The sequence below is a fragment of the Oncorhynchus nerka genome, linkage group LG14, assembly GCF_034236695.1.
Source record: "Oncorhynchus nerka isolate Pitt River linkage group LG14, Oner_Uvic_2.0, whole genome shotgun sequence".
Lineage (NCBI taxonomy): Eukaryota > Metazoa > Chordata > Actinopteri > Salmoniformes > Salmonidae > Oncorhynchus > Oncorhynchus nerka.
Genome location: NC_088409.1, coordinates 88,232,695 through 88,257,475, shown reverse-complemented (window position 1 = coordinate 88,257,475; position 24,781 = coordinate 88,232,695). Strand labels below are relative to the sequence as shown.

Below are 24,781 nucleotides of genomic sequence, written 5' to 3'. Positions count from 1 at the left end.
CCTCAGACTGGGGTCGAAGGTTCACCTTCCAACAGGACAACGACCCTAAGCACACAGCCAACCCAATACAGGAGAGGCTTCAGGACAAGTTTCAGAATATCCTAGAGTGGCCCAACCAGAGCCCGGACTTGAACCCGATTGAACATCTCTGGATAGACCTGAAAACAGCTGCGCAGGATCTGCAGAGAAGAATGGGAGAAACTCCCCAAATATAGATGTGCCAAGCTTGTAGCATCCTACCCAAGAAGACTCGAGGCTGTAATCGCTGCCAAAAGTGCTTCTACAACGTACTGTCGTGTCTTTACTATCATTAACTGAAGACTTCTAGTTTTTATGAAAGATTCTCTGTAATGAAGTATTACGCGATTAGACTGATTAATCATGTAACCGTATTACTATGAAATCGGGGCACCAAGGAAAAATATTTTGATTATAAAGTTATCATTTCCTAAAATATCTTTTCAGATATTTTATCTGATCAATCAGTCTTCGAATTAATGAATCATTTACTTTACCTCTCATTCCAAACGTCGTAAATTGTTGGCTATCTGCACGAACCCAGTCTTCACTATGAGTCATCCATACATCAATTGTCTTAAATCATTTATTTATTACTAACTAAGTAATTCACAGAAATGCATAATTATCTGGGGTAAGTTACTTAGAAATCATACAATGTGATTTTCTGGATTTTTGTTTTAGATTCCGTCTCTTACAGTTGAAGTGTACCTATGATAAAAATGACAGACCTCTACATGCTTTGTAAGTAGGAAACACTGCCGATTTTGCAGGTTATCAAATACCTGAATTGTGTCACATATTAGGGAAGATGCCAGACTTGAGGATAATGCTGAAGAGTTTAAGAATAGCCTATTTGAATTTGTGTTCTGTGTATTTTATCACTTTGTTTAGTAAACCATCAACACCACAGGCCTCTATTAGGTCGAAGGGTTTGTATTTTGTCCTGTGGCTCATTGAATGTAGTTGGAGTATCAAGTGGGTTAAGGTAGTCTTTAATAGCTGAGTAAATGATCATGTATGCTGAACAGAAATATAAACGCAACATGCAACTATTTCAAAGAATTTACTGAGTTACAGTTACTGAGTTACATATATTAAATCAATGTAAATACATTCATTGGGCCCTAATCTATGGATTTCACATGACTGACCAATCAGAACGAGTTTTTCCCCACAAAAGGGGGACAGAAATATTCCTCAGTTTCATCAGCTGTCCGGGTGGCTTGTCTCATGATCCTGCAGGTGAAGAAGCCAGATGTGAGGTCCTGGGCTGGATGTGAGGTCCTGGGCTGGCGTGGTTACAGCTAGTCTGCAGTTGTGAGGCCCATTGGAGGTTCTGCCAAATTCCTTAAAACAACGTTGGAGGCAGCTTGTGGTAGAGAAATGAACATTCAATTCTCTTGACAACAGTTCTGGTAGACATTCATGCATTCAGCATGCCAATTGTGCGCTCCCTAAAAATTGAGACATCTGTGTCATTGTGTTGTGTGACAAAACTGAACATTTAAGATTAGCCTTTTATTGTCCCCAGCACAAGGTGCACCTGTGTAATGATCATGCTGTTTATTCAGCTTCTTGATATGCCACACCTGTCAGGGGGTTGGATTATCTTGGCAAATTAGTAATAAATGCTCACTAACAAGGATGTGCACAACGTATGGAACATTTTTGGGATCTTTTATTTCTGCTTATGAAACATGGGACCAACAATTGATATGTTTGGTTTATATTTTTGTTCAGTATACATGTTTTTGCTTTTGGTTCTTTTTTGGATAGATAGCTCTTTGTGTTGTTTTCTTCTTCCCAGAAGTGAGTCGATTGTATGGATTCTTGAATCACAATGAGCTGTTTTCTGTCATGCTGTATCTTCTTATTTCTTAATATATTTCTGTATTGTTTTATTGTTTCACCATGGTGAAGGTGTAAGTTCATATTTTCTGGTTCTCTGTGTTTCTGGTTCGACAGGTTTCTCAATTTCTTTCTTTAGGTTTTTGCATTCTTCATCGAACCATTTCTCATTATTTTTAGTTGTCTTAGGTTGTCTGCCGGAATGTAAATGTGATGTTAGCTGATAGGTCAAATATATTGTTCAGGCTTCCTACTGCTAACTTTACACGTTCACTATTGCAGGAAAACATTTGGTTCAGATCGTTGTCTAGGAGGGATTGTATTTGTTGTTGCTCAAATTTTGGGGGTAGGTTTCTACACCCTGCATCCATCTATAGCAGTGGTCACCAACCGGTCGATCGCGATGGACTTGTCGATCTCCAAGACATTTCTAGTCGATTGTCGAACATTTCTGTAAAAAAAAACTAACGATAAAGCCTTGTATTCTTATTTGTATTTTTTGACTGGGGCTGTTGGTGGTAGGTGCAGACAATTCAGTTGCCCTACACGCCAGATAGGCAAACTGTTGGTGGTAGGTGCAGACAATTCAGTTGCCCTACACGCCAGATAGGCAAACTGTTGGTGGTAGGTGCAGACAATTCAGTTGCCCTACACGCCAGATAGGCAAACTGTTGGTGGTAGGTGCAGACAATTCAGTTGCCCTACACGCCAGATAGGCAAACTGTTGGTGGTAGGTGCAGACAATTCAGTTGCCCTACACGCCAGATAGGCAAACTGTTGGTGGTAGGTGCAGACAATTCAGTTGCCCTACACGCCAGATAGGCAAACTGTTGGTGGTAGGTGCAGACAATTCAGTTGCCCTACACGCCAGATAGGCAAACTGTTGGTGGTAGGTGCAGACAATTCAGTTGCCCTGCACGCCAGATAGGCAAACTGTTGGTGGTAGGTGCAGACAATTCAGTTGCCCTACACGCCAGATAGGCAAACTGTTGGTGGTAGGTGCAGCCAATTCAGTTGCCCTGCACGCCAGATATGCAAACTGTTAGTGGTAGGTGCAGACAATTCATTTGCCCTGCACGCCAGATAGGCAAACTGTTGGTGGTAGGTGCAGCCAATTCAGTTGCCCTGCACGCCAGATAGGCAAACTGTTGGTGGTAGGTGTAGACAATTCAGTTGCCCTGCACGCCAGATAGGCAAACTGTTGGTGGTAGGTGCAGACAATTCAGTTGCCCTGCACGCCAGATAGGCAAACTGTTGCCATTTCATGTGTCTGAATTCACAAACTACCTTCCCGGTGGGCCTGGAGAGGAAATGAAGTGCACTATGTCACCACTGGCCAATCAGATTGCTCAGATGACTGAGTCTGCAGTAATGTAGCAGGCATGAAAGAAAGCTACGGCAAAGTTGATACTGTGAGATTTCAAAACGTTTAAAACCCTGACTAGAGAGAGACTGTCAACGAATACAGCAAAGAGCTGCTGTTTTTAAGAGTTCATGTTTAAGTTGTTACTCAGCACTGTCAACACTTTGATAACCCATAAAATGCACTTCTCCACTCAGCGCTACAACAAGCACTTCTCCACTCAGCGCTACAACAAGCACTTCTCCACTCAGCGCTACAACAAGCACTTCTCCACTCAGCGCTACAACAAGCACTGCAGCAGTAATGAATGAGGTGGAAATTGTGTCTATAGGCTTGTGTTGTTATTATTATTATTAGTGGCTTGGGTTTTAATACCATAGAATATTTCACTTTCTCTGTTCGTAGGAGTAACAACATGAATTTGTGCATGAGGCAGAAATAATGCGGTGCGACTCGAGTTTTGCCATCAGCTGGAAGACGGTGTCCCTTTTTGGTCAGTGTCAGTGGAGGAAAGGGAGAGAGGAAGGATGTTGAGAGACGGACCCTCAATCTGCTGCTCTCTCCCTCCGCTGAGACTGACCATCAGATGGAGGCACCATCAGCCCAGTATAATAAAAAGCGAATTATTTAAATGTATGTTTACTAAGCTGTGCCTCACAAGTAATACAACAACAGATCTATTACTGGTGTGATCATATAGCCTACCTCAAACTTTGAAATATATAAATTTCAAAATGTCCCGAACAGCAATGCATTGGCAGGTAAATTCAAGCAGAGCCAATATGTGGTGATAATGTATTGGGCCTATAGCTTACAGAACAAACCTCATTGCTACAGAACTGTTTTTAATTGGTTAATGTTGCATAGGATTACGTTTTTTTAAGTCATGTTAATAAAAAATCAGAGTGGTAGATCTGACTCAGAAAATGTTGGTGACCACTGATCTATAGGGTTAGGGGTTAGGGGAGCATACAGTTTGTTCAGCCTTGATGCCTCGTGGTTTATTATTGCTCCGTTGAATTAGATGGTGATTTTGCTGTGGTCTGATAGGGGTGTCAGTGGGCTGACTGAACGCTCTGAGAGACTCTGGGTTGAGGTCAGTGATAGTCTACAGTAGTACTGCCCAGGGATGAGCTACACTACCGGTCAAAAGTTTTAGAACATCTACTCATTCAAGGATTCTTTCTTTCTTTTTACTATTTTCTACATTGTAGAATAATAGCGAATACATCAAAACAATGAAATAACACATGGAATCATGTAGTAACCAAAAAGGTTTTAAACAAATACAAATATATTTTATATTTGAGATTCTTCAAATAGCCACCCTTTGCCTTGATGACAGCTTTGCACACTCTTGGCATTCTCTCAACCAACTTCAACTGGAATGCTTTCCCATCAGTCTTGAAGGAGTTCCCACATATGCTGAGCACTTGTTGGCTGCTTTTCCTTCATTCTTTGGTCCGACTCATCCCAAACCATCTCAATTAGTTTGACGTCGGGGGATTGTGGAGGCCAGGTCATCTGATGCAGCACTCCATCACACTCCTTCTTGGTCAAATAGCTCTTACACAGCCTGGAGGTGTGTTGGGTCATTGTCCTGTTGAAAAACAAATGATAGTCCCACTAAGCCCAAACCAGATGGGATGGCGTATTGCTGCAGAATGCTGTGGTAGCCATGCTGGTTAAGTGTTCCTTGAATTCTAAATAAATCAGACAGTGTCACCAGCATTCAGCTATTGGAAGGTGGGCACTGCTGCCTTCTATAGGTCTGGGCCTGGTAATAAAAGGCTGTCCAGGGTGGAGTGGTGGATAGATGTTATGTTTTGAGGCACAGTCACAGGAAATGTGTACATTAATTTGCTGTATGGTGGCAGGGTGGAAGTATTTTCATGAGTTGGGGAAAGTGGAAGAAGTTTTTTCAATCACTCCCTTGAGTGCGGTGGCCACCCTGTCCTGCTGTGCTCTCAGCTCATTTGGGCCTGTGGGCTGTTCTGCTGGCCTCTATGCGGGGGTGGCCAGCTCTCTCATGGGTTGTTCTGTCACACATCATCTTTCTCACCTTCTCCTCTGTTGCTCTCACCTTATCCTGCCGCTGGGCCTCCTCCTTCTGCTCCTGCTCTTTCTCCTTTGAAGTTGTCTCACCACAGTCCAGAGTGCAGACACGTCTCTCTCACCCTCCAGCTCTCCAGGTCTAGTTGGTGGGGTGTTGTTGTGCTGGGTCAGGGTTGCGGGGTGTTGTTGTGCTGGGTCTGGTTTTGCTGGGTCTGGTTGTGCTGGACTGTTGTGGTTGTGGGGGTGTTGTTGCCTGGGGCTGGTTGGGGGGGTGTTGTTGTGCTGGGTCTGGTTGTGGGGGTGTTGTTGTGCTGGGCCTGGTTGTGGGGGTGTTGTTGTGCTGGGTCTGGTTTTGCTGGGTCTGGTTGTGCTGGACTGTTGCGGTTGTTGGTGTTGTTGCCTGGGTCTGGTTGAGGGGGTGTTGTTGTCTGGTTGTGGGGGTGTTGTTTGTCCTGGCCTTTTTGGGTTTAGTTGGGGGTGTTGTTGTCTGGGTCTGGTTGAGGGGTGTTGTTGTCTGGGTCCGGTTGAGGGGGTGTTGTTGTCTGGGTCCGGTTGAGGGGTGTTGTTGTCTGGTTGCGGGTGTTGTTGTGCTGGGTCTGGTTGTGGGGGTGTTGTTGTGCTGGGTCTGGTTTTGCTGGGTCTGGTTGTGCTGGACTGTTGCGGTTGTTGGTGTTGTTGCCTGGGTCTGGTTGAGTGGGTGTTGTTGTCTGGTTGTGGGGGTGTTGTTGAGGGGTGTTGTTTGTCCTGGCCTTTTTGGGTCTAGTTGGGGGTGTTGTTGTCTGGTTGGGGGTGTGGTTGTCTGGGTCCGGTTGGGGGTGGTGTTGTCTGGTTGAGGGGTGTTGTTGTCTGGGTCTAGTGTGGGGGTATTGTTGTCTGGGTCTAGTTGATGGGGTGGTGTTGTCTGGGTCTGGTTGAGGGGTGGTGTTGTCTGGTTGAGGGGGTGGTGTTGTCTGGTTGAGGGGTGTTGTTGTGCTGGACTGTTGTCTGGGTCTAGTTGAGGGGTGTTGTTGTGCTGGACTGTTGTCTGGGTCTAGTTGAGGGATGTTGTTGTCTGGTGGGGGGGTGTTGTCTGGGTCTGGTGGGGGGGGGGGTGTTGTGCTGGACTGTTGTCTGGTTCTAGTTGAGGGGATGTTGTTGTCTGGGTCTGGTGGGGGGGGGTGTTGTCTGGGTCTGGTTGAGGGGTGCTGTTGTCTGGGTCTGGTTGAGGGGGTGCTGTTGTCTGGGTCTGGTTGTTGGGGTGCTGTTGTCTGGGTCTGGTTGAGGGGTGCTGTTGTCTGGGTCTGGTTGAGGGTGTTGTTGTCTGGGTCTAGTTGAGGGGGTGCTGTTGTCTGGGTCTGGTTGGGGGTCTAGTTGAGGGGGTGCTGTTGTTGGGTCTCTGGGGTGGTCTAGTTGAGGGGGTGTTGTTGTGCTGGACTGTTGTCTGGGTCTAGTTGAAGGATGTTGTTGTCTGGGTCTGGGTCTGGTGGGAGGGGTGTTGTCTGGGTCTGGTTGAGGGGTGTTGTTGTCTGGGTCTGGTTGAGGGATATTGTTGTCTGGGTCTGGTTGAGGGGGTGGTGTTGTCTGGGTCTAGTTTGAGGGGTGTTGTGCTGGACTGTTGTCTGGGTCTGGTTGAGGGGGTGCTGTTGTCTAGGTCTGGTTGAGGGGGTGTTGTTGTCTGGGTCTAGTTGAGAGGGTGTTGTTGTCTGGGTCTGGTTGAGGGAGTGTTGTTGTCTGAGTGTTGTTGAGGGGGTTTGTTGATGGGTCTGGTTGAGGGAGTGTTGTTGTCTGAGTGTTGTTGAGGGGGTTTGTTGATGGGTCTGGTTGAGGGGGTGTTGTGCTGGACTGTTGTCTGGGTCTGGTTGAGGGAGTGTTGTGCTGGACTGTTGTCTGGGGAAAAGTCTAAGTTTCTCTAACTCAAAATCTATCTTTTTGTAAAAACATGCTGAAAAATTCAAGCCTTCATTTGCTCATGACCGGTCTCTCTCTCTCTCTCTCTCTCTGACTCCTCTCTCTCTCTCTCTCTCTCTCTCTCTCTCTCTCTCTCTCTCTCTCTCTCTCTCTCTGACTCCTCTCTCTGACTCCTCTCTCTCTGACTCTCTCTCTCTCTCTGACTCCTCTCTCTGACTCCTCTCTCTGTCTCTCTCTCTCTCTCTCTCTGACCTGTCTCTCTCTCGCTCTCTCTCTCTCTCTCTCTCTGACCTGTCTCTCTCTCGCTCTCTCTCTCTCTCTCTCTCTCTCTCTGACCTGTCTCTCTCTCGCTCTCTCTCTCTCTCTCTCTCTGACTCTTGTTTCTCTCACTCTCCCCCCACCCTCCCTCTCTCTTTCTCTCTCTGACCTGTCTCTCTCGCTCTCTCTCTCTGACCTGTCTCTCTCGCTCTCTCGCTCTGACCTGTCTCTCTCTGACCTGTCACTCTCTCTCTCTCTGACTCTCTCTCTCTCTCTCTCTCTCTCTCTCTGACCTGTCTCTCTCTCTGACTCCTCTCTCTCTCTGACTCTTGTTTCTCTCACTCTCTCCCCACTCTCTCCCCCCTCCCTCTCTCTCTGACTCTTCTTTCTCTCTCTCCCCCTCCCTCCCCCTCTCTCTCTCTCTGTTCTTCCTCTGCAGGCTGACCAGCTGATGTTTGCCATGCACTTTGTCAGAGGGATGCACCCAGACCTCTTCCAAGAGAATGTAAATTATAACCATTCATAACATGATCATTATCAGACATAGGCTTTTCCTCTTCAGTCAGGAAGTCCTGTCCATCTGACATCATCTCCTATTAATCTTAATGCTGTTGTCTCTCTGCTTCCACGACAGGAGTGGGATGCCTTCACTGGCCTTGTAGTAGGGGATATGGTGAGAAAGGCGGTACGTACAACAGTGCGTGTGTCCCAAACACACTCTGTCTCATTCACCTCATCTCTCTTATCACAGTTGAACTGATCTTCTATTTTTCCACCTATAGGATACCCAGAAATCTTTGCAGGAGCAGATTCCTTCCTGGATCGATCAAGAGAGACTTGGAGCTGTAGCCATGTTCAAGGTTCGTATAAATGTTCTAGGTTCGTACACTGAGTGTACAAAACACCTTCCTAATATTGAGTTGCACCCCCCTTTGCCCTCAGAACAGCCTCAATTTGTCAGGGCATGGACTCTACAAGGTGTTGAAAGCGTTCCACAGGGATGCTGGCCCATGTTGACTCCAATGCTACCCACAGTTGTGTCAAGTTGACTGATGTCCTTTGGGTGGTGGACCATTCTTATTACACACAGGAAACTGTTGAGCGTGAAAAACCCAGCAGCGTTGCAGTTCTTGACACAAACCGGTGTGCCTGGCACCTACTACCATACCCTGTTTAAAGGCACTTACATCTTGTATCTTGCCCATTGACCCTCTGAATGACACACATACACAATCCATGTCTCAATTGTCTCAAGGCTTAAAAATCCTTCTTTAACCTGTCACCTCCCCTTCATCTACACTGATTGAAGAGGATTTAACAAGTAACATTAATAAGGGAACATAGCCTCCACCTGGATCCACCTGGATTCACCTGGTCAGCCTGTCATGGAAAGTGTTCTTAATGTTTTATATAGTCAGTGTATATAAACCCCAAAAAAGAAACATCCTCTCACTGTCAACTGCGTTTATTTTCAGCAAGCTTAACATGTGTAAATATTTGTATAAACATAAGATTCAACAACTGAGACATAAACTGAACAAGTTCTACAGACATGTGACTAACAGAAATTGAATAATGTGTCCCTGAACAAAGGGGGGGTCAAAATCAGAAGTAACAGTCAGTATCTGGTGTGGCCACCAGCTGCATTAAGTACTGCAGTGCATCTCCTCCTCATTGGACTGCACCAGATTTGCCAGTTCTTGCTGTGAGGTGTTACCTCACTCTTCCATCAAGGCACCTGCACACCCGGACATTTCTGGGGGGAATGTCCCTAGCCCTCACCCTCCGATCCAACAGGTCCCAGATGTGCTCAATGGGATTGAGATCCGGGCTCTTCGCTGGCCATGGCAGAACACTGACATTCCTGTCTTGCAGGAAATCACACACAGAACGAGCAGTATGGCTGGTGGCATTGTCATGCTGGAGGGTCATGTCAGGATGAGCCTGCAGGAAGGGTACCACATGAGGGAGGAGGATGTCTTCCCTGTAACGCACAGCGTTGAGACTGCCTGCAATGACAACAAGTTCACTCCGATGATGCTGTGACACACCGCCCCAGATCATGACGGACCCTCCACCTCCAAATCGATCCGGCTCCAGGGTACAGTCCTCGGTGTAACACTCATTCCTTCGATGATAAACGCGAATCCGACCATCACCCCTGGTGAGACAAAACCGCAACTCGTCAGTGAAGAGCACTTTCTGCCAGTCCTGTCTTGTCCAGCGACGGTGGGTTTGTGCCCATAGGCAACGTTGTTGTTGGTGATGTCTGGTGAGGACCTGCCTTACAACAGGCCTATAAGCCCTCAGTCCAGCCTCTCAGCCTATTGCGGACAGTCTGTGCACTGATGGAGGCATTGTGTGTTCCTGGTGTAACTCAGGCAGTTGTTGTTGCCATCCTGTACCTCTCCCGCAGGTGTGATGTTCAGATGCACCGATCCTGTGCACGTGGTGTTACACGTGGTCTGCCACTGCGAGGACGATCAGCTGTCCGTCCTGTCTCCCTGCAGCGCTGTCTTAGGCGTCTCACAGTACGGATATTGCAATGTACTGCCCTGGCCACATCTGCAGTCCTCATGCCTCCTTGCAGCATGCCTAAGGCATGTTCACGCAGATGAGCAGGGACCCTGGGCATCTTTCTTTTGGTGTTTTTCAGAGTCAGTAGAAAGGCCTCTTTAGTGTCCTAAGTTTTCCTAACTGTGACCTTCACTGCCTACCGTCTGTGAGCTGTTAGTGTCTTAATGACCGTTCCACAGGTGCGTGATCATTAATAGAACAAGCATGAGGCACAGTGTTTAAACCTTTTACAACGAAGATCTGTGAAGTTATTTGGATTTTTACTAATTATCTTTGAAAGACAGGGTCCTGAAAAGGGGGACGTTTCTTTTTTTGCTGAGTTTACCATGTTCAAGGTTTGTATACATACATTCACACTGTGAAAGGAGACTCTCTTTGGCTTTTTAGCTTTGTCCTTTCATTCCATCCCTCTTTTCTCCACTCTTCTGATGTAGAGTACATTCCCAGGCCTGTACCAGTCTCTGTGTCTGAGTGACTCGGATCTCTGGCTCTCCTTCTCACGGAGCTCCAACTGTGAACAGGAAGTCCCGCCCTCCATCGCCAAGAAGATCAAACCGTTCCAGCAGGTTAGGTGTCAATCACTGATTAACATGAGTAAATCCTTGTTTCACACTGATACATAATCAATTGTCCTTTATGTTTAGTTATTTACAGGATAAGCAGTGCTCCCAGATTTCCTACTCCCTCTTCATTTTCCCCTCTTCTCATGTCTCCTCTTCTCCTTCTACCCTCTCCTCTTCTCCCCTCTCCTCTTCTCCCCTCTCTCTCTCTTCTCCCCTCTCCTCTCTCTTCTCCCCTCTCCTCTTTCCTCTTCTCCCCTCTCCTCTTCTCCCCTCTCCTCTTCTCCCCTCTCCTCTTCTCCCGTCTCCTCTTCTCCCGTCTCCTCTTCTTCCCGTCTCCTCTTCTCCCGTCTCCTCTTCTACCCTCTCCTCTTCTCCCCCTCTCCTCTCCCCCTCTCCTCTTCTCCCCTCTCCTCTTCTCCCCTCTTCTCTTCTCCCCTCTCCCCTCTCCTCTTCTCCCCTCTCCTCTTCTCCCCTCTTCTCCTCTTCTCTCCTCTTCTCTCTCTCCTCTTCTCTCCTCTCCTCTTCTCTCCTCTCATCTTCTCTCCTCTCCTCTTCTCTCCTCTTCTCTCCTCTTCTCTCATCTTCTCTCCTCTCCTCTCCCTCATCTTCTCCCCTCTCCTCTTCTCCCCTCTCCTCTCCTCTTCTACCCTCTTTTCTTCTCCTGTTCTCCCCTCTCCTCTTCTCCCGTCTCCTCTTCTCCCTCTCTCTCTCTTCTCCCTCTTCTCCCTCTCCTCTTCTCCCCTCTCTTCTCTTCTCCCCTCTCCTCTTCTCACCTCTCTCCTCTTCTCCCGTCTCCTCTTCTCCCGTCTCTCTTCTCCCTTCTCCCCTCTCCTCTTCTCCCTCTCCTCTTCTCCCCTCTCCCTTCTTCTCCCCAGTCCTCTTCTCCCCTCTCCTCTTCTCCCGTCTCCCCTCTCCTCTTCTCCCTCTCCTCTTCTCCTTCTCTCCTCTTCTCACGTCTCCCCATTCCTCTTCTCCCGTCTCCCCTCTCCTCTTCTCACGTCTCCCCAGTCCTCTTCTCCCTCTCCTCTTCTCACGTCTCCCCAGTCCTCTTCTCCGTCTCCCCTCTCCACTTCTCCCGTCTCCCTCTCCTCTTCTCTCCTCTTCTCACGTCTCCCCTCTCCTCTTCTCCCCTCTCCTCTTCTCACGTCTCCCCTCTCCTCTTCTCCCCTCTCCTCTTCTCCCCTCTCCTCTTCTCACGTCTCCCCTCTTCTCTTCTCACGTCTCCCCTCTCCTCTTCTCACGTCTCTCCTCTTCTCACGTCTCCCCTCTCCTCTTCTCACGTCTCCCCTCCCCTCTTCTCCCCTCTCCTCTTCTCACGTCTCCCCTCTCCTCTTCTTCCATCTCCCCTCTCCTCTTCTCCCCTCTCCTCTTCTCCTGTCTCCCCTCTGCTCTTCTCCCGTCTCCCCTCTCCTCTTCTCACTTCTCTCCTCTCCTCTTCTCCCCTCTCCTCTTCTCACGTCTCCCCTCTCCTCTTCTCCCCTCTCTTCTTCTCACGTCTCCCCTCTCCTCTTCTCCCTTCTCTCCTCTTCTCCCCTCTCCTCTTCTCACGTCTCCCCAGTCCTCTTCTCCCCTCTCCTCTTCTCCAGTCTCTCCTCTTCTCCCGTCTCCTCTTCTCCCGTCTCCCCTCTCCTCTTCTCCCCTCTCCTCTTCTCCCTTCTCTCCTCTTCTCACGTCTCCCCAGTACTCTTCTCCCCCTCCTCTCCTCCAGTCTCCCTCTCCTCTTCTCCGTCTCCCTCTCCTCTTCTCCCCTCTCCCCTTCTCCCCTCTCCTCTTCTCCCCTCCCTCTCCTCTTCTCCCTTCTCCCCCTCCTCTCCTCCCGTCTCCCCTCTTCTCACATCTCCTCCCTTCTCCCCTCCTTCTCCATCTCCCTCTTCTCCCCTCTCCTCTTCTCCCCCTCCTCTTCTCCCTTCTCCCCCTCCTCTTCTCCCTTCTCCCCCTCCTCTTCTCCCTTCTCCCCTCTCCTCTCTCCCCCCTCCTCTCCTCCTGTCTCCCCTCTTCTCACATCTCCCCTCTCCTCTTCTCCCGTCTCCCCTCTCCTCTTCTCACGTCTCCCCTCCCCTCTCCTCTTCTCCCCTCCCCTCTTCTCACGTCTCCCCTCTCCTCTTCTCCCCTCCCCTCTCCTCTTCTCCCTTCTCCCATCTCCCCCCTCCTCTCCTCCTGTCTCCCCTCTTCTCACGTCTCCCCTCTCCTCTCCCTCTTTCTCCTTGCAGGTGCTGTTGGTTCAGGCTATCAGGCCAGATAGACTGCAGAGTGCCATGGCTGCCTTCACCTCGCAGGCCCTGGGTGAGTGTGTGTGTGAGTGTGTGTGTGAGGGATCCCTTCCGTCCACCATAAATCTGTCTGTCTGGTAAAAGTGTCATCATTAGTGCTTATCAATCCATCCTAACGACACACACCGTAAACACACAGAGGTCAACCGCATCGGATGCATCTCTTCTCACTGCAGACGCATTGCAGTGAGTCAGCACTTTATACAACTGATGGACTTGAGGAGCCATCAGTCCATATAACACGAACACACACACATGCATATGTAGAGAACCAGCCACCATCACATACACACAGAAACACGTGAGCACACACCTGCAGAGAGAAAGAGAGTATGCTCACATACGGTTCCTGTCCTCCATGAATGGAGTTGCCTGATACAGCGACGATTGGGGACGTGTACAGTGATTCATAGACAGTCATTACTCTTAATTTGCCACTAACACACACACACACACACACACACACACACAGACACGTGAACGCACACAGTAAATTCATCTCTAGCCATTTCTCTTAATTTGACACACACACACACACACACACACACAGACACACAGACATGGCTATATGCACACACACATCCAAACCTCCATAATCTATCAGCTGTGTGTGTGTGTGTGTGTGTGTGGACCTGCTGAATGTGTGGTGATTTTTCTTCATTATGCCAGTGGGCTCAGAAGGGAACACAAATGATATGATTGGACGATTAGCCCCATGGAGGGAGAACAGATTGGCTGTAATTCACTGGAGTCACGGAGGTCTGACGAGGTTTCTCCTGCGTGCGTACCTGCGTGCGTACCTGCGTGCGTACCTGCGCGTGTACCTGCGTGCGTTTCTTACGTCTTCAATGTAGATTTCAGACCCTCAGTCTTCATCATTGACGTGTTAGTAGGTCAGCAGCGTTACTGTAAATGTACCTTTAAAAAGATATATAAATAAGAGACATATTTTGCTATGCTGTCATCAACAGAGTCTAGTAGTTGGGTCCCAACAGTTGGTTCTTGTGTCACTTTGTTGTATTTAGTGTCTGTCGTAAGCAACATTAGTTGACAACTGCTGTGCACTGATATGATAGATTATAATTATTCATCTATCTGAGGGAGCAGTTGTCCATCTTCCCATGTTGACCTTGTTCCAGTGGTCAAATGATTGTTTCTCTACAATTTTCACGACCATAAATTGTAAATTAATATCCCTGGAATGTATTTGCTTAAAACACGGAACATGACATGTGCTTATTTGAGCCAGGCTTCTACTTGAGCCAGGCTTCTACTTGAGCCAGGCTTCTACTTGAGCCAGGCTTCTATTTGAGCCAGGCTTCTATTTGAGCCAGACTTCTACTTGAGCCAGGCTTCTACTTGAGCCAGGCCTCTACTTGAGCCAGGCCTCTACTTGAGCCAGGCTTCTACTTGAGCCAGGCTTCTACTTGAGCCAGGCTTCTATTTGAGCCAGGCTTCTATTTGAGCCAGGCTTCTACTTGAGCCAGGCTTCTACTTGAGCCAGGCTTCTACTTGAGCCAGGCTTCTACTTGAGCCAGGCCTCTACTTGAGCCAGGCTTCTACTTGAGCCAGGCTTCTACTTGAGCCAGGCTTCTACTTGAGCCAGACTTCTATTTGAGCCAGGCTTCTATTTGAGCCAGGCTTCTATTTGAGCCAGGCTTCTATTTGAGCCAGGCTTCTATTTGAGCCAGGCTTCTATTTGAGCCAGGCTTCTATTTGAGCCAGGCCTCTATTTGAGCCAGGCCTCTACTTTTGGCCAGGCTTCTATTTGAGCCAGGCTTTATTTGAGCCAGGCTTCTATTTGAGCCAGGCTTCTATTTGAGCCAGGCTTCTACTTGAGCCAGGCTTCTACTTGAGCCAGGCTTCTACTTGAGCCAGGCTCTACTTGAGCCAGGCTTCTACTTGAGCCAGGCTTGAGCCAGGCTTCTACTTGAGCCAGGCTTCTATTTGAGCCAGGCTTCTACTTGAGCCAGGCTTCTACTTGAGCCAGGCTTCTATTTGAGCCAGGCTTCTATTTGAGCCAGGCTTCTATTTGAGCCAGGCTTCTATTTGAGCCAGGCTTCTATTTGAGCCAGGCTTCTATTTGAGCCAGGCTTCTATTTGAGCCAGGCTTCTATTTGAGCCAGGCTTCTATTTGAGCCAGGCTTCTATTTGAGCCAGGCTTCTATTTGAGCCAGGCGTCAATTTTTTTTTTAATACATAAAAAAAATATATATATATGTAATTCTAATTCTTATTTTCAATGACGTTCTAGGAACAGTGGGTTAACTTCCTTGTTCAGGGGCAGAACAACAGATTTGTACCTTGTCAGCTCGGGGATTCGATCTTGCAACCTTTCGGTTACTAGCCCAACGCTCTAACCACTAGGCTCCTTCCCGCTCCAATTCCTTAATGCAAATCAATTTCTTTATTTTCTGCGCTAATATGTTATCATTTACACATTGTGTCACATTTCTTTTGTCTTAGTATGGCTCTCTAAAAAAATAAAAATAAATCTCTACTAATTATTCTCCTCTTTGACTGTGTGTTTTGGTCAGTTCTTACTTTCGCCACTAGAGGGCGAGCGGCCAATTCCTAGGGTTCTTTACTCCTGAATTTGTTGACTGTTTCTGTGCTTGCCAGTTAGCTAGCAGTACTCAGCAGTAAGCAGCCAATGGCTAGCAGTTTCTTACTGGTGATAACAATTGATGATTGGTATAATTTACGGAATTATTTTATGTAACAAATCGAACATTAAACCTTGTGAACAATTCATGGTAACCTCGTAAAAGATTACTTTTGAGAAACGGATGTTAAAATGAAATGTGTGACGTTGCCCGGCTATTAAACGGGAGACGTCTTTTTGGTACTCTGCGTTTTAATTGACCTTTTTAAGGTATTTTCTCTGAAGAAACAGCCGCGCATTCCAGTCATTCCTCTCAGGACGTTATCCATGACTGGACAATCTACCATATCTGCTTCTCTATTCTCCCCCTCTGCCATCTACCTCCCTGGCTATTTCTCTTTAACATCTCCTCTCAATCTATACCTCTGGTTTTCCTCCATCTCTTTCACTTCATTTCTTCCTCAATCTGTCGTTTGAGCACACACACACACACACACACACACACACACACACACGCACACGCACTAATCTGCCAGGAAACACAGGGTTCTTTCTGCCTAATGAGCCACCTATTCATTATGTTAATCCTGCTAATTTCATGTAGGTTTATGCCAGCACTATCAATGACTCAGCAAATTGGTGTTTGTGTGTTTTAGTTTGAAACCATGCATATGAAAGCTTCACAAATGCTGAATAAGACTGATAATTGGACTGCTACACAGTTAGATTTCTCTCTCTCTCTCTCTCTCTCTCTCTCTCTCTCTCTCTCTCTCTCTGTCTCTCTGTCTCTCTGTCTGTCTCTCAATTAAATTCAAGGGGCTTTGTTGGCATGGGAAACATGTGTTAACATTGCCAAAGCAAGTGAGGTAGATAATATACAAAAGTGAAATAAACAATAAAAATTAACAGTAAACATTACACATACAGAAGTTTCAAAACAAAAAAGACATTATAAATGTCATATTATATATATATATATATATACAGTGTTGTAACGATTTACAAATGGTTAAGGTACAAAAGGTAAAATAAATAAGCATAAATATGGGTTGTATTTACAATGGTGTTTGTTCTTCACTGGTTGCCCTTTTCTTGTGGCAACAGGTCACAAATATTGCTGCTGTGATATTTCACCCAGTAGATATGGGAGTTTATCTGTTTTTTTGTTAATTATTTCCAATGTGTCAAGTAATTATCTTTTTGGTTTCTCATGATTTGCTTGGGTCTAATTGTGCTGCTGTCCTGGGGCTCTGTAGGGTGTGTTTGTGTTCGTGAACAGAGCCCCAGGACCAGCTTGCTTAGGGGACTCTTCTCTAGGTTCATCTCTCTGTAGGTGATGGCTTTGTTATGGAAGGTTTGGGAATCGCTTCCTTTTAGGTGATAATTAGTGGGTATCGGCCTAATTCTGCTCTGCATGCATTGTTTGGTGTTCTACGTTGTACACGGAGGATATTTTTGCAGAATTCTCCATGCAGTCTCAATTTGGTGTTTGTCCCATTTTGTGAAGTCTTGGTTGGTGAGCGGACCCCAGACCTCACAACCGTAAAGGGCAATGAGCTCTATGACTGATTCAAGTATTTTTAGCCAGATCCTAATCGGTATGTTGAATTTTATGTTCCTTTTGATGGCATATAATGCCCTTGCCTTGACTCGCAGATCGTTCACAGCTTTGTGGAAGTTACCTGTGGCGCTGATGTTTAGGCCAAGGTTTGTATAGTTTTTTGTGTGCTCTTGGGCAAATGGTGTCTAGACGGAATTTATATTTGTGGTCCTGGTGACTGGGCCTTTTTTGGAACACCATTATTTTGGTCTTACTGAGATTTACTGTCAGGGCCCAGGTCTGGCTGAATCTGTGCAGAATATCTAGGTGCTGCTGTAGGCCCTCCTTGGTTGGTGACAGAAGCATCAGATCATCAGCAAACAGACATTTGACTTCGGATTCTAGTAGGGTGAGGCCGGGTGCTGCAGACTTTTCTAGTGCCCGCGCCAGTTCGTTGATATATATGTTGAAGAGGGTGGGGCTTAAGCTGCATCCCTGTCTCACCCCACGGCCCTGTGGGAAGAAATGGGTGTGTTTTTTGCCAATTTTAACCACACACTTATTGTTTGTGTACATGGATTTTATAATGTCGTATGTTTTACTCCCAACACCACTTGCCATCAGTTTGTATAGCAGGCTCTCATGCCAAATTGAGTCGAAGGCATTTTTTTAAATCAACAAAGCATGAGAAGACTTTGCCTTTGTTTTGGTTTGTTTGGTTGTCAATTAGGGTGTGCAGGGTGAATACATGGTCTGTTGGACGATAATTTGGTAAAAAGACAATTTGACATTTGCTCAGTACATTGTTTTCATTGAGGAAATGTACGAGTCTGCTGTTAATGATAATGCAGAGGATTTTCCGAAGGTTGCTGTTGACGCATATCCCACGGTAGTTATTGGGGTCAAATTTGTCTCCACTTTTGTGGTTGGGTTGATCAGTCCTTGGTTCCATATATTGGGGAAGATGCCAGAGCTAAGGATGATGTTAAAGAGTTTAAGTATAGCCAAATGGAATTTGTTGTCTGTATATTTGATCATTTCATTAAGGATACCATCAACACCACAGGCCTTTTTGGGTTGGAGGGTTTTTATTTTGTCCTGTGGCTCATTCAAGGTAATTGGAGAATCCAGTGGGTTCTGGTAGTCTTTAATAGTTGATTCTATGATCTGTATTTGATCATCTATATGTTTTTGCTCTTGATTCTTTGTTATAGAGCCAAATAGATTGGAGAAGTGGTTTACCCATACATCTCCATTTTGGAGAAGTGGTTTACCCAGACATCTCCATTTTGGAGAAGTGGTTTACCCAGACATCTCCATTTTGGAGAAGTGGTTTACCCAGACATCTCCATTTTGGAGAAGTGGTTTACCCAGACATCTCCATTTTGGAGAAGTGGTTTACCCAGACATCTCCATTTTGGAGAAGTGGTTTACCCAGACATCTCCATTTTGGAGAAGTGGTTTACCAGACATCTCCATTTTGGAGAAGTGGTTTACCCAGACATCTCCATTTACCCAGACATCTCCATTTTGGAGAAGTGGTTTACGCAGACATCTCCATTTTGGAGAAGTGGTTTACGCAGACATCTCCATTTTGGAGAAGTGGTTTACCCAGACATCTCCATTTTGGAGAAGTGCTTTACCCAGACATCTCCATTTTGGATAAGTGGTTTACCCAGACATCTCCATTTTGGATAAGTGGTTTACCCAGACATCTCCATTTTGGATAAGTGGTTTACCCAGACATCTCCATTTTAGAGAAGTGGTTTACCCAGACATCTCCATTTTGGAGAAGTGGTTTACCCAGACATCTCCATTTTGGAGAAGTGATTCTTCAATTACATTGAGTTGCTGTTCCTTCTTTTTCCGTAGTGTATTTCTGTATTGTTTTAGTGATTCACCATAGTGAAGGCGTAGACTCAGGTTTTCCGGGTCTCTATGTTTTTGGTTGGACAGGTTTCTGGTCTGATAGGGGTGTCAGTGGGCTGACTGTGAACGCTCTGAGAGACTCTGGGTTGAGGTCAATGATAAAGTAGTCGACAGTACTACTGCCAAGAGATGAGCTATAGGTGTACCTACCATAGGAGTCCCCTCGAAGTCTACCATTGACTATGCACGTACTCAGCGTGCGACAGAGCTGCAGGAGTTGCGACCCATTTTTGTTGATTATGTTGTCATAGTTGTGCCTAGGGGGGCATATGGGGGAGGGAATGCTGTCAACTGCAGGCAGGTGTTTGTCCCCCTGTGTGCTGAGGGTGTCAGGTTCTTGTCCGGTTCTGGCATTTAAGTCGCCAGAGACTAGTACATGTCCCTGGGCCTGGAAATGATTGTTTTCCCCCTCCAGGATGGAGAAGCTGTCTTCATTAAATAATGGGGATTCTATTGGGGGGTGGATATAGGTAGCACACAGGAGGACATTTTTCTCTGTTAAGATCATTTCCTTTTGAATTTCTAGCCAGATGTAAAATGTTCCTGTTTTGATTAATTTAATGGTGTGAGTTAGGTCTGCTCTATACCAAATTAGCATACCCCCTGAGTCCCTTCCCTGTTTCACACCTGGTAGTTTGGTGGATGGGACAACCAGCTCTCTGTAACCTACAGGGCAACCAGTGGGTCCGTCTCCTCTATACCAGGTTTCTTGCAGGATGACAACGTCTGTATTACCGATTTCTTTGGTGAAGTCCGGGTTCCTGCTCTTTAGGCCAAAGGCAGATGACCTCAGGCCTTGGATATTCCAGGATGATATAGTGATGGATTTGTGTTCCATAAAATGTCCAATGTTGTTGGTCGTGTGGTTTGGCCTTAGGCCAGTAAGTGTGAGCAGAGCCTGCTGAGCATCTGGTACATGCCATTGGCTTGGGCTAGTGTAAGAGTGGGAGTTGGGCCTGTTTGCCAGCTCACTGCCTGGGCGTAGGTGTGCCTTCCATGTTGAGGCCCTCTTTGGGGGGGTGGGGTGCATGGGGTGGGCAGGAGGGGCATAGGTCTGATCTGAGGGGGCCTAGATGGGGTGTGGACATGGTTGGCGTGGGGGGGTGTTGATTGGTTGGGGTGGAGATGTGGATGTGTCTGGGGTGCTGTGGTCTGGATGTAAGTCCTCTTGGCGTGGGTCCTAGATGTGTAGGTCCAGGGGGGATCCCGCAGGTCTGGGAGGGTGTCTCGCTTGTCTGGGCGGTGTGTCTATTGATCTGTTGCTCCTGTGTGAAGTGTTGGGACTGTGTTTGAGAGCGATGTATTTTAGAGTCCGGGCGAAGGTGGGCACTGCTGCCTTGTAGAGGTGGACCTGGTCATAGAGGCTGTTCAAGTCCAGGATGGAGTGTTGGGCCACGAAAACATTTGGTTTTGAGGCACAGTCACGGGAAATACTTGCGTATTTCTGTATTGTGGCAGGGTGGAAGTCTTTTCGTGGTAGCAGGGTGGAGATAACCACTTGTTCATTGGGAAAAGTAGAAGCTTTTTCAATCACTCCCTTTCCTGCTGTGCTCTCAGGTCGTTTGTGCCTGTGTGTATTATTATGTGGCTAGGTGAGCCTAGTTGGTCCTCAGACAGAAGGTCTAGGGCGCGCTGGGTGTTTGGACACCAGAGTTTAGACACACTGTGTTTGGAAAAAAGTTTTTTTTCTTGAATATATACTGCTCAAAAAAATAAAGGGAACACTAAAATAACACATCCTAGATCTGAATGAATGAAATATTCTTATTAAATACTTTTTTCTTTACATAGTTGAATGTGCTGAAACCAAAATCACACAAAAATTATCAATGGAAATCAAATTTAGAGGGTGAAGTGGTGTGTAGAGGCTGGAGTTGGCCAGGGGTTGATGGGATGGAGAGGAGGAGATGGGACGACAAGGATCTGACAGGTTATTGGAGCGCCGGTGTTCGCACTTCTGTGGCGATAATCAAATCAATGTATTTATATAGCCCTTCATACCTCAGCTGATATCTCAAAGTGCTGTACAGAAACCCAGCCTAAAACCCCAAACAGCAAGCAATGCAGGTGTAGAAAGCACGGTGGCTAGGAAAAACTCCCTAGAAAGGCCAGAACCTAGGAAGAAACCTAGAGAGGAACCAGGTTCTGAGGGGTGGCCAGTCCTCTTCTGACTGTGCCTGGTGGAGATTATAACAGAACATGGCCAAGATGTTCAAATGTTCATAGATGACCAGCAACGTCAAATAATAATAATCACAGTGGTTATAGAGGGTGCAACAGGTCAGCACCTCAGAAGTAAATGTCAGTGGGCTTTTCATAGCCGATCATTAAGAGTATCTCTACCACTCCTTCTGTCTCTAGAGAGTTGAAAACAGCAGGTCTGAGACAGGTAGCACGTCCGGTGAACAGGTCAGGATTCCATAGGCAGAACAGTTGAAACTGGAGCAGCAGCACGGCCAGGTGGACTGGGGACAGCAAGGAGTCATCATGCCAGGTAGTCCTGAGGCATGGTCCTAGGGCTCAGGTCCTCCGAGAGAGAGAAAGAAAGAGAGAATTAGAGAGAGCATACTTAAATTCGCACAGGACACCGGATAAGACAGGACAAGTACTCCAGATATAAAAACTGACCCTAACCCACCGACACATTAACTACTGCAGCATAAATACTGGAGGCCTAGACAGGAGGGGTCAGGAGACACTGTGGCCCCATCTGATGATACCCCCGGACAGGGCCAAACAGGAAGGATATAACCCCACCCACTTTGCCAAAGCACAGCCCCCACAGCACTAGAGGGATATCTTCAACCATCAACTTACCATCCTGAGATGGCCGAGTATAGCCCACAAAGATCTCCGCCACGGCACAACCCAAGTGGGGGCGCCAACCCAGACAGGAAGATCACATCAGTGACTCAACCCAATCAAGTGACGCACCCCTCCTAGGAACGGCATGGAAGGGACGGCATGGAAGAGCACCAGTAAGCCAGTGACTCAGCCCCTGTAATAGGGTTAGAGGCAGAGAATCCCAGTGGAAAGAGGGGAACTGGCCAGGCAGAGACAGCAAGGGTGGTTCGTTGCACCAGAGCCTTTCCGTTCACCTTCACACTCCTGGGCCAGACTACACTCAATCATATGACCCACTGAAGAGATGAGTCTTCAGTAAAGACTTAAAGGTTGAGACCGAGTCTGCGTCTCTGACATGGGTAGGCAGAACATTCCATATAAATGGAGCTCTATGGGAGAAAAGCCCTGCCTCCAGCTGTTTGCTTAGAAATTCTAGGGATAATTAGGAGGCCTGCGTCTTGTGACCGTAGCGTACGTGTAGGTATGTACGGCAGGACCAAATCAGAGAGATAGGTAGGAGCAAGCCTATGTAATGCTTTGTAGGTTAGCAGTAAAACCATGAAATCAGCCCTTGCCTTAACAGGAAGCCAGAGGCTAGCACTGGAGTAATATGATCACATTTTTTGGTTCTAGTCAGGATTCTAGCAGCCGTATTTAGCACTAACTGAAGTTTATTTAGTGCTTTATCTGGGTAGCCGGAAAGTAGAGCATTGCAGTAGTCTAACCTAGACGTAACAAAAGCATGGATTCATTTTTCTGTATAATTTTTGGACAAAAAGTTTCTTATTTTTGCAATGTTACGTAGATGGAAAAAAGCTGTCCTTGAAACAGTAACGCCGAGGTCCTTTAAGGAGGAGTCTGCTTCTCTGTGACCAGCTACACAACACAGAACATGATTCACACACACACACACACACACACACACAGACATACACATATACACACACACACATACACACACACACACACACACACACACACATATACACACACATATATACACACACACACACACACATATATACACACACACACACATATACACACACAGACATACACACACACACACACACATATACACACACAGACATACACACACACACACACACACACACACACACACACACACACACACACACACACACATACACATACATACACACACACATATACACACACACACAGACACACACTCACACATATACAGCCCGCCGTACCTCCAGCGCACCATCACCAGGACTACTTGACTGTATTCAACATATTGTGGAGCAGAGTTGGACTGCAAGGTAATGCTAACATCTATACTAGCTGCTACACTTGAGGGAAGTCCTGATATGTAGTAATCATTGCTAAGCCCTACGACCTATCCAGGTAACGGCTATTTCCCTTTTTATGAGAATGGAACACAGCCTAACCCTGTTGACTGCGAATGTTACGATGCGGAGGTGTTTGAGCGGCTGTCTATTTCTTCTGAAGGCTCCGTTATTAAAATGTATGTACAGTATTTACAATGGCTAGCCTTCTCCATTGATGAAGCTGCTGCATGTCCACTGTTAGGAGTGTGTGTGTGTGTGTGTGTGTGTGTGTGTGTGTGTGTGTGTGTGTGTGTGTGTGTGTGTGTGTGTGATCGCTAAGTGAATTCATTGATGAAGCTGTGGTGTGTGTGTAAACGCTAACTGAACTCATTGGTGTGTGTGTGTGTGTGTGTGTGTAAATGCTAAGTGAACTCATTGATGTGTGTGTAAACGCTAAGTGAACTCATTGATGAAGCTGTGGTGTGTGTGTGCCACAGTATAGTCTGTCTCCCTGGCAGTGATTCACTATGCTAATGAAGCGTGGGGCTTTAATCCTTTTAGAGCTAATCTCCCACAATCCCCCGGTCCAGCCCGGCCCGGAGAGCCTGGCCACTGCCACAACACAGTGGAGCACTATCAGCACAGTGTAAACACAGCAACACACACACTCACACACTAAAACACACAAGAGGTCTTCACTGGTCCACCCAAACCCAATTACCCAGGGCCCGACCCGGGTCTGACAATCTGTAGTTGACCCTCCGGGTCAGATCTGTTTTGATTTCACGTTAAGGACCCGTATAGACCCAAACACGACTGCTGAGTGAGAGAGCGAGAGCCGTTAAATTCTACAACCACCTAAAAGGATGTGATTACCAAACCTTCCATAACAAAGACGAACCTGGAGAAGAGCTGGTCCTGGGGCTCTGTTTACAAACACACCCCACAGAGCCCCAGGACAGCAGCACAATTAGACCCAAACAAATCATGAGAAAACAAAAAGATTATTACTTTACACATTGGAAATAACATTTATTTTTATTTTTAAACAGAGCAAACTAGAATGATATTTGGGCCTAAACAGAGAGTACACAGTGGCAGAATACCTGACCACTGTGACTGACCCAAACTTAAGGAAAGCTTTGACTATGTACAGAATCAGTGAGCATAGCCTTGCTAATGAGAGAGGCTGCCGTAGGCAGACCTGGCTCCCAAGAAAAGACAAGCTATGTGCACACTGCCCACAAAATGAGGTGGAAACTGAGCTGAACTTCCTAACCTCCTGGCCAATGTATGACCATATTAGAGACACATACAGTTGAAGTCGGAAGTTTACATACACCTTAGCCAAATACATATAAACTCAGTTTTTCACAATTCCTGACATTTAATCCTAGTGAAAATTACCTGTCTTAAGGTCAGTTAGGATCAACACTTTGTTTTAAGAATGTGAAATGTCAGAATAATAGTAGAGAGAATTATTTATTTCAGCTTTTATTTATTTCATCACATTCCCAGTGGGTCAGAAGTTTACATACACTCAATTAGTATTTGGTAACATTGCCTTGAAATTGTTTAACTTGGGTCAAACGTTCCGGGTAGCCTTCCACAAGCTTCCCACAACAAATTGGGTGAATTTTGTCCCATTCCTCCTGACAGAGCTGGTGTAACTCAGTCAGGTTTGTAGGCCTCCTTGCTTGCACACACTTTTTCAGTTCTGCCCACA

At 46.6% G+C, this 24,781-nt stretch overlaps 1 protein-coding gene across 1 annotated transcript in view; it reads left to right on the top strand.

Annotated features, from left to right (window-relative positions):
* dync2h1 (dynein cytoplasmic 2 heavy chain 1) overlaps positions 1 to 24,781 on the top strand; it is a 377,649-nt gene that overhangs the window by 207,538 nt on the left and 145,330 nt on the right. The window contains exons 74-78 of the mRNA XM_065000515.1: positions 7,872 to 7,937; positions 8,067 to 8,117; positions 8,215 to 8,292; positions 10,444 to 10,575; positions 12,783 to 12,855. Coding sequence (XP_064856587.1) covers positions 7,872 to 7,937; positions 8,067 to 8,117; positions 8,215 to 8,292; positions 10,444 to 10,575; positions 12,783 to 12,855 — 400 coding nt within the window. The remainder of the gene's footprint in view (positions 1 to 7,871; positions 7,938 to 8,066; positions 8,118 to 8,214; positions 8,293 to 10,443; positions 10,576 to 12,782; positions 12,856 to 24,781) is intronic.